General features: G+C 53.9%; 1 protein-coding gene across 1 annotated transcript; it reads left to right on the top strand.

Annotated features, from left to right (window-relative positions):
* Positions 1-1,341: 1,341 nt before the first annotated feature.
* LRATD1 (LRAT domain containing 1) lies at positions 1,342-6,813 on the top strand. Its single transcript, XM_020967442.2, has 2 exons — positions 1,342-1,754; positions 3,253-6,813. Exon 2 carries the CDS (start codon positions 3,277-3,279, stop codon positions 4,228-4,230), a length of 954 nt encoding a protein of 317 aa, XP_020823101.1. The 5' UTR covers positions 1,342-1,754; positions 3,253-3,276; the 3' UTR covers positions 4,231-6,813.
* Positions 6,814-9,923: the final 3,110 nt, after the last annotated feature.

Here is a 9,923-nt window from a genome sequence, read left to right as displayed (position 1 = left end):
ATAATGTCTGTAAGGAGCTTTGGAAAGTTTAAAATATTCTAGTGTCAGGTATTATCAGTCCTTGTAAAATGTGACATGAAGACACGTTGTAATTATTAAGACATCCTTCATTTAGTTTCCCATGATGGAGAAGAAAAGGCCTTGCATTTGGAATCTGAGGATAGATCTCAGCTCTGTCCATATTACCTAGACAAGACACTTCGCCTCTCCTGGCGTTAGTTTCCCTTTCAGTAGAGGTATGAACTACACTCAACAGTGTCTGAGCCCAGGGCTTACTCCCAGTCCTGAGACCCAACCTATTTCCCAGTTTGGCCACAAGGTCTCAGGCCCAGGGGGGCAGGCAGAGAGGCGAAACCCAGACTCTGAATCTAGGGCTCCCTGCTCTATAAATTGGCATGAAGAGGTGGGGGGGAGCGGAATCTGCACCCTCAGGGGGGTTGTTTGGGTAAGTTCGAGTGTATATCCGCGCGCACTCATGGTGGGGGGACGGGGGCACTGCTAAGCATCTTGGTGGAGTCTATAGAGAAGGGCTTAGCTGTGGAGCTCTGGCGGGGGCAAGAGGGCCCTGAAGGAAGGCTGCCCGCCTAGGGGGAGAAGGGGAGGCGGCCGCAGAGGCAGAGGCTGCCGCAGCCGGCAGTCCGTCAGCCCGCTAGTTGAATGAGCCCCAGGCTAGGGCGAGACTTAACGGGGTGGGGCTGGCTTGGAGCGCTCTTATTCCCGCGGGTCGCCAGTGGCACAGTGCAGCGAAATGGGGTCTTTCGGAAGCTAGGTAGCCAGAAAAACGGTGGACTGAAAGGGAGGGAGTAATTGTGAGGGGTCCTCAAGCAACAGAGAGCTCCTGCGCCCAGTGTGCGCCCGGACCCTGGCCCAGCCTTACCCCCTCCTCCCCAGCCCCCTCAGGCTGGGCCTCTGTCAGGGAAGGAGGAGGAGACGGCGGCATATGGCCGTGTGTGCGTGCAGGCGTGTCAGTGTGTGTGCATGGGAGAGTATGCGTGTGTGGCAGCTTCTATGCATGGAAGAGTGTGCGAGTGGAGGCATGTCGGTGCGTGTGCATGGGTGAGTGTACGTGTGTGTCAGTGGAGGAGTGTGTGCAGGCGTGCTAGGGTGTGTGTACATGGCTGAGTGTGCACGCGCCTGGCCGGGTGGAGGCAAGAAGCCAGCAAGGATCCAGCGAGTCGCTGGCAGCCCTGCCCAGCGCTGCCCGGCCACGATTGACACCCTCCGGGGCCGCCCCCTGCTCAGGGAGGGGGGGAAGGGGAGGGGGGTCGTTGCAGCCAATGAGCGCCGGGTGGGGCGGGGCACCCTCCGCGGAGCGGGGGCCGTGGGTACTTAGGCAGGCGGCCGCTGTCGGGGGGAGCCCAGAGCGGAGCCGAGCAGGCTGGGCTGGGCTGTGCCAAGGGTGGCGAGCGCAGCAGCTCCTCCAGGAGCCAGGGATCCATCAGGGCGCCCGTGCCGAAGCCGGAGCCCGAGGCGGCGGCGGTGGCCGCAGCAATCTGCGCCGGGGACGGCGTAGGGACCGGTTGGGGAGCCGTGGGGCTCCCAGCTCCTCGGAGTCCCGCGACAAGCAGAGACGAGCCGAGCGGAGCCCGTTCTGCGGAGCCAGCGAGGGAGCGCGCGCAGATCACAGTGCGGAGCATCCCCTCGGTGCGCGGCCAGCACCCCCTGGAGCCGCCGGGGACTCTCCCGAAGCCCCCATGGGGCCAAGGAGACTTTGAAGGAGTTTGGGGCTTGCTTCGGGAGCAGGGAAGCCACCGGTACGAGGCCACGCGACGTTCCTTTCCTTCGGGGCTCCCTTCCCCCGCTTGCCTCTCCGGACCGGGTGGCGTATTTCTGCGGGGTGCCTGCTGCGCCGGGGATGGTAGCGCCTCCCGCCCCTGCCTCCTCCCGCCTTTGTGGAGCTGCTCCTCCTCCCCTTTCTCTCCCGCTCCCCGCCAGCTTTCCCCGAGGCTGGAGAGGCGAAAAGGGGACGAGACGGGATCAGCCTCGTCCTTTGGCTGCCGCGGCAGCAACCCAGGGACAGGTGGGGGGGGGCGCAGCTGGCTCGAGTGCATCTGGAGACCGTGGGGCCGGGAGGTTCCAGTCCCGGCCCTGCCACCTACTGGCTGTGTGACCTTGGGTTGGTCATTTACACTTACTGGACCTTGATCCCCCCCTCCTCCAAAATGGGGACGGGATTAGAGGATCTCCAAGATCCCTTGCAGCGCTAAATCATTTGATTTCCACCCCCCCCACACACACACACACATCCCTCCACTGTCCATTGCTAGTTATTAATTGAGAGAAGGGTATGTGTGTATCTGTGTCTGCCTGTGTGGACTCGGGGCTGTTTTCTAGAGCTCACCTGAAACATTACAATTTGCTGTATTGAAGAAATAGGCAAGAGAAGTAGAAGGGAGTGTGTGTGTGTGTGTGTGCGTGTGTGTGTGTGTGTGTGTGTGTGTGTGTGTGTGTGTGTGTGTGTCTGACACAGAGGGACTCGGCAGGACTCCCGAGCAGTGCGCTCTGCGCTGAGCTGCGTTGAGAGGCGCGGGGATCCCCGTCGTCACTGTCTTCTCTCTAGGCCCTGGGGACCCAGAGACTTCTTCCCTGGTTACCCTTGCTCTCTTTGCCCGTCCCTGGACTCCTCCCTCCTAAAGGCCAGCCTCCTCAGAGCCACCGCTAGCTTTCCGCTCCCCCCACCCAACCCCCAGCCCCCTGCAGCCTGGGCAAATTGGAGAGCTGCGCCCAGGAGCCCTCCTCCTGCCTTGGGCGCTGGGCACGTCCTGGGATGGGGGGCGCCGAGGCCAGGCTGAGCAGAATGGGGACCTCGCCTCTGTGTTTTGGCTCCTCCGCTCAGCCTTGATCCATATGGCCATACCCTGACAGGCCTGAGGTGGGAGAAGAAGAAGGCTGGCACCGCGGAGGCTGAGAGGAGGCGGTTCCAGAAAGTGTTAGACTAGGCTGGGTTGGATCGCCGGGGCCGGGGACGGGGCGGGCTGGGGAGCGCGAGGCAGTCGGCAGTCACAGGCCTGACCCCTGGGAGAGTGCTTCTGGCCTGAACGACCTTCCTCCCCCGGGCAGCCCTAGGCAAACTTGTGCTCCCTAAGACCCTCAGAAAGAATTCCCCTTCTCGCAAGCGGAAGGGCGGGCGAGCGGTTCGGATGGGCTCCGGGTGGCCGGCCACCGCCTGTTCTTACGGCTTTTTCTCTTGCTTCCTCCTCGCTGCATTTCTTCCCTGGATCCGGGACTGGCTCCTTCGTGCCCCGCGCCCAGCTCCCCAGCATCGGCCTGTCCTTGATGGGAAACCAACTGGACCGGATCACCCACCTGAGCTACAGCGAACTGCCCACCGGGGACCCATCGGGCATCGAGCAGGACGAGCTGCGGGTCGGGGTCGCCTACTTCTTCTCCGATGAGGAGGAGGACGTGGATGAGCGAGGCCAGCCCGACAAGTACGGCGTAAAGGGGCCCCCAGGCAGTGGTAGTGGCGGCGGCGACGGCGACGGCGACGGCGACGGCGGGGGTAGCCCGGGCCCCGGGACGCCCACCCACCACCCGCACCACCTGGTGCACCAGCTGGTGCTACACGAAGCCCAGTGTTCTGCCTTCCGTGGGCCCGAATGCATCTTCTCCAAGGGAGGCGGGGGCGCCGGGGATCTGGGGGTCTACGCCGTGACTGCCCTGCCCGCCCTCTGCCAGCCCGGCGACCTGGTGGAGCTACTGTGGCTGCGGCCGCCGGCCGCCGCCGCCGCCGGGGAGCCCCCGGGGTCTGCGCCTCCGCCGCCGCCGCCGCCCCCTCACTGGGCAGTCTACGTGGGCAGTGGCCAGGTCATCCACCTGCACCGGGGCGAGATCCGCCAGGACAGCTTGTACGAAGCGGGCGCTGCCAACGTAGGCAGAGTGGTGAGTAACTGGTACCGCTACCGGCCCCTGGTGGCCGAGCTGGTGGTGCAGAACGCCTGCGGCCACCTGGGCCTCAAGAGCCCCGACGTGTGCTGGACCAACTCGGAGAGCTTCGCCGCCTGGTGCCGCTTCGGCAAGCGTGAGTTCAAGGCTGGCGGCGAACTGCCCGCGGGCAGCCAGCCCCCGCAGCTGCAGTACTATCTCAAGGTGCACCTGGGGGACGGCAAGGTGCACACGGCCAGGTTCCACAGTCTAGAGGACCTCATCCGGGAGAAGCGGCGCGTGGACGCCAGCGGCACGCTTCGGGTCATCAAGGAGCTGGCTGCCCTGGTCGATGGCAAGGAGTAGCCCGGACCCGCCGCTGCCTCTCTCCTTTCTCAAACCTTCCTTCCTTTCCCTTTTCCCCATCTTCACCTATTCTCCTTCTTCTCCTTCCCTCCTTTAGCTGTCCAAATCGGTGAAAAACTCCTCTATGTAACTCAGCTCGACCCCTCCCTAACCTCAACACGTCCAGAGCCCCCACTGGCTGGCACTGGGTTGCCCACACATGGCAACCATGGAGTCTTGCTCCTCAGACATTTAGACCCTTTGGGGAATTCGCTGAGGTAGAGGGAGGCATCTGGAGGAGGAGGAAGAGTTGAGGGTCTCCTACTTGCCGCTGAAGCCAGCTGTCCCTGGCCTTATTAAGGAGGGGATCCTCTCCCAGATTTAGGGATAAGTAGCATGTGGGGAGGGCAAGAAGTCAGGGCCCCAGGCTGAGGCCCTTTGCAGTTGGAGGAACAAGGATGAAAAGGTTACTGGGTACAATAGGCTGTTCCCTTTTCCAAGTGGAACTGCGCTCCCGCTGCCTCAGGAACACAGCCCCTACAGAAGGGGAGGAAGGAATCTGAGAAGGCCTGAGAACCTCATCTACATCACCAGGCTTCCTTGTGGAGCTCAGTGTCCTAGGGTTTGTAGGTTTTCCTAAAGAAATAAATGACACCACGCTCCTGAGCTCCTGGGAATAATTCCACAGGAACCCACTTGGGGACCCAGGTAAAGTACCCAGGTTATTCCAACTCTGCCCTGGCCCTCTGGCCTCAGACCTCTTTGGCTTCTGGAGAGTGCTGGCTTCTCAGGCTGTTGTCCCAGCTCCCCACCTTCCTGCAGAGGAGTCACACCTCCAGAATTCCTGTAAGACTCAGCTGGTGGTGGTGGTGCTCAGCTGCTGTCTGGTAACTAAGGAGGCTGGTCCACCCACTCTCCCCCAAGGCCTGGGAATCGCAACCAGGTAGGCAATATCCTGCCCCCAGAAAAGGAAGAGGGTGACCCCTCCTGGCAAACCTTGTAAGAGCATCTAGATCACCTCCCTTCTGGCTGTTTCAAACCTGGCCCACCTGGGTGGAGGAAGAGGGAGGCATAGAGCAATTGCCCAGGATTGCCCAGGCAGCAGAAGGGAAGCCAGCATATCATACCTGGGCAGTTTGGTTTGACTTTGCTAAAACGTCTGAGTCATTGGGACAACAGGCAAAGTTTAAAGGAAAAAAGAAAAGAAAACACAGCAAGAACGATTTCCCAATTATGTCAACAGAGTCAATCACGTTGATGTTTTATTAAAGCATTTTAGGGACCTGCTAATAAAATTTCAAATTGAAATTTTTTTCTTTTCATGGCTTGATTCCATGATGGTTTAAATAACCAGGAGCCGCAAAGAGGAGATTTGCAGCTAAGAGCTTAGCTAACATTGCCTTTCACCAGATTTTGTTCTCAAATCTTCTGAGAATTGTTTCTTGAATACTGTAGTTTTATTTTTGTCTTTTGACAGCAGCCTCAGGATAGGTGAACTCTCTAATCAGCAGGTAGATTGGACCGAATTTCTCTCAGTTCCAGGGTTGTTTTAAAATTAGCTTATGGGAAATGGCTAATAGATTTCTCTTTCTGCTGTTTTCTGTTTGTCATGCACCCCCCACCTCATTCTTCTGACAGCCTGTTTCCACTTCTTCATTTCCCCTTTTTATCTCCCTTCATGAATCTAGAGTGGGCCAAATCACTGCCCTTTCAAACAGAAAAAGACAGACAGACACAGACAGTGAGACAGAGACAGGGACAGCCATAGAGAAACAGAAAGAGACAGAAGGGAGAACAGCAAGTGGGCTGGGGGCCAGGTCTTGTTCCAGGAATCCAGGTGGGGTGTGGGTTTGCAGCTTCCCCCCACTATCCCTGCACCACCAGTCTGACTGGCTGTGACTCACACTGTACAAGAAACACCCGCAGCATCTCCTGCCCTCACCAAAGAATCTGTCACCAAAACAGAGCCGGGGTGTGTAGGACCAGTTGTCTCAGGCGATGACAAATCAGATTGACAGTTTTGATCTGGCCAGACAGCAGCCAGCCTGTTGGCCTGGGCTTCTGGACCCCAAGAGGTGCTTAATAGATGTTTGAATTGCAGAATTTCAAGAGGGAATAAACTGAGGGATGCTGAGGATGGGAACGCCTTCATTCCAGCTGTTCATTTTTTGTCTCTCCCTCCCCTTCAGTTTTCCTCCTGAATTTATCTCTTGTCTAATCCTAATTCTCAGGATCAAAAAGTCAGAGCATTGGGATAGATGCTCTGTATTGTCCTGGAGTTTACCACTTCCCCAATGAGGTAATTTCTAAAACTGTGGAAAGTGCATATGCCTTTAAGAAGAAAAACAAACAAACAAAAACAAAAAGAGAGGGGGAAAACCCCACCAAAAAAAGTCCATTCACAATAACTAACTTCATTTTTGCAGTCTGGAGCCCCCCAAGGCTTTTTTTTTCCTTAGCCACCACCAGACCCTTTTTTCCAGTACCAGGGTGGCACACGCCAAGGCCCTGTCCTCTTAAAGGCATTTGCTGCACTCTTGCTTATATCTGATATTGACATCTGTATCTTGGCTCCCTACTCTATTAAATACTATCTAAAATGTTTGTCCCTGAGGCTGCCTCCTTCTTAGTTTCCTCATCTTTGACTTTTACTCTCTTTCCTATACTCAGAGGACAGGGGTTCACAGGAGTCACCAGACACGTGAGAGAGTCAACCTCTCTTTGGCTTTTGACTCGGGGTTTTGGTTCTGCTAAGGGTCTAGGCTCTTGGCCCCGATGATTTCCAATGGCAGGGCCCAGTCTGGAGTAGGGGGATTGGGAAAGTGATCCACAGTTTTAAATTTGCTGATATAAGGTTGGTAATAAAGATGCTGGTTTGTCAGTTAATGCAATATTCATTACTCCCTGGGGCCCTGGAAGGCACTCTGGAGACCCAGGGGAAGGACTGTGAAGGGCTGCTGCTCAGCTGTCTGAGTGGACAGCTCCCAGTGAATGAGGATGTTGTTTAAACATCCATTGGCTTGTTCTGTGGCCTTTAAATTCATCAGTGATGCTGGCGTGGTTTCATTATATTGTGTTGAGGGGGAACCATGATATTTACAAATTAGGATTGTGATAATATTGTCTAATAATTGTTATTCAAGGGAAAGAGCCCTGACTTTGGATACAGAAGACGTAGATTCAAATGTGGCCGGTGTCCTTTCCTACCTTTGTGACCTTGGGGAAGTCATTGATGTTCTCGGGCCTCAGTGTCCTCATCTGTAAGATGACAAGTTGGAGTAGAGGACCTAGAAGGTCCCTTCCAGCTGGTAGTCTCTGATCCTGTGGCCTGTGTTCATTCAATTGTGTAATCATGGACATGACTCCCCAGCCTCAGATTTTCTCATCTGTCACAGGTGGTTGGACCTGGTGCCCCTAAACCCCCTGTGACTTCTTAAGCCTGTCCTCCCATAGTGGCAAGGCCCTCCTTCCCACGCAGAGGCAGAGAGGCAACTCTGGGTAGTGAGTATTGCATATACCATCAGGCTTGATTGATGTGGTGGCTTTGTTCAGCTGCTTTTTAGAAAATGTTTCCTCTTTAAAACTTTTTTTGTTTGCTACAAGGGATGCATCTGTGCGGAGAGGGAGGGGAGGGATGTATTTAGAGGTAAATGTGGTTCTAAAACAAAGAACAGCAAAAACAAATAAAAATGGGCAAGCCCAAGACCTAAGGTCGCATCCCAGCTGCCATGATTCCTGCCTTTAATTATGAGAAAGGAAGCTCATCTTTCTGAACTAGTTTCCTCATTTATGAAATTAGGATGAAAAATCTATGCCTCACAAGACTGTTGTGAGACACATGCCTTGTAACCCTCGAAATGCTATAGAAACAGTATGTTTAAGTGTGTGACCTTGGGCAAGTCACTTGGACTCTCAAGGCCAAAATTTTTCTCACCTGCAAAATTAGAGTTGATAATTGTTAACATTTGGATGGCTGCATTATATGATCATTCATTCAGATATGTACTGAATGATTATACTGAGGGCAGGACAATGCTGAATAAAATGGTGGGGGTGGGAATATTTAAAATGTCAGTTTCCCTCTGCAAACATCAGAACAGTTCATGTATTTTTTGGCAATTTTAAAGTAAAAAAAAGACAGTATGCTTCACAACCACTCTGGGAGGTAGATAGTGCATGTATATTATCCTCATTTTGCAGATAAAGAAACTGAGGCTCCGCAAAAGGGGCAGAACAGTGGTGCAAACCCAAGTGTTCTGATTTAAAATCCACACTTACCACTATTCCACTCTGGATAAAAAGAGAGCCACAGAAACAATTAGTTGTGATGGGGATTGGGGGATAGGATGTCCAAGGATCTCAGTGGGATTCTGGAAGTAGGGCATGCGATTGTAACAAAACTAGAGTCACCAGGGGTTCCTGAGAACTGCTGGGCCTCCTCAGGGAATGTCTTTGTAATTTATGGAGGTTGAGGTTGGCAGGGCTGGAAAGTGGCCCCTTCACCTTTGACTGGGTTTCCATCCCCAGCTGAGCCCTGCTCTGATCACTCCCTCCTCGAATGGAAAGCAGGAAGAATTCTCCATCCCTTGCTGAATTAGAAGGCTTTTGTCTCCAGGAGTTTTCCCCAGGGTTGTTTGCCAAAGAAGTTTTAAGAAGTTTATTCCAAGATAGGAGACATCTGTGAAAAGGGGCTGTTCCTTGTTCTTTAAGACAGCTGAAGGATGGAAAAGGATTCAGTTTGTGACTTTTCTCCTTCCCATATATCTTTGTTTAAATGATGACTGTGAAACCAGGAGGTTTAGCCTAGAACACCAGTCACCTTACAGAATTAAGGCACAGAATGCTAGAACATGGAATTGGGGTAATGGTCAAGGTACCTTGGAGCTGATACTATTTTATCCTTTCACATTGGAAAGGAGGAAAGGAGTCCCAGGAAGGGGGTACCTAGCCCACAATCCAGACAACTCACAAGTGCTAGTGTCATGATTTGAACCCAAGCCTTTGGACTCCAAGTCCAATGTGCTTTCCACTGTACCATCTCTCTCCTCCCCTTCCCTTCACCCCACTCCACCTTGGCAGCTAGATGTTGTGCTTTTTATAGGGAAAAAGAATTTCATTTGTTTTAGGCACGGAATTGTGTGTCCCCTTTCATCCCACTATTTGTTTGTTGATGACTCTGGCAGAAATGATGAGACAGGTCAAAGTCAGTCCTGACCCCAGATGTTTATGGAACATCAGGATCCCCAGGCAATCCCTACAATTTCTAGTCATTATGGTGACCAGCTGATGGATAGTTCCCAGGGTACTGTCCATAGCCCAGTGCAAGCCAAGTAATGACCACCCAATGAATGGGGGAAGACCAGCATCTGGAGGAAGTAAATGTCCTGTAATTATCATAGTGGTACAATCCAGGACTGGTTTTCTTCAGTCTGCCAATATCTGCCAATAATTTGTTCACCCTCTTGTTGAGTATCAGGGAGCAGAGGGGGAAGGGACCTTGGGGATCTGCTGCTCCAACATCTCTCTACATTCATTACAGAGGAGGAAACTGAGACTAAGAGAAGGGAGATGCCTTTCCCAGGGTCACACAAGCTAGGAAGTTGCAGAGTCTGGGCCTCCTTTTGATATTTCATTCCATGCACATCCAATCCAGCAAGCATCTCCTACATGCCTGCTGAGTTCCAGGCACCAGGCATATGGAGACCAAATGAAAC

Source organism: Phascolarctos cinereus, unplaced genomic scaffold (genome assembly GCF_003287225.1).
Source record: "Phascolarctos cinereus isolate Bilbo 61053 unplaced genomic scaffold, phaCin_HiC Scaffold_2;HRSCAF=192, whole genome shotgun sequence".
NCBI classification, from domain to species: Eukaryota; Metazoa; Chordata; class Mammalia; order Diprotodontia; family Phascolarctidae; genus Phascolarctos; species Phascolarctos cinereus.
Note: the sequence above shows the minus strand (reverse complement) of the source record. Positions and strands in the feature narration are given on the sequence as shown.

What these genes read in the sequence shown, in the direction of transcription:
- LRATD1 (XM_020967442.2), top strand. Translation starts at nt 3,277, where the DNA reads ATGGGAAACCAACTGGACCGGATCACCCACCTGAGCTACAGCGAACTG.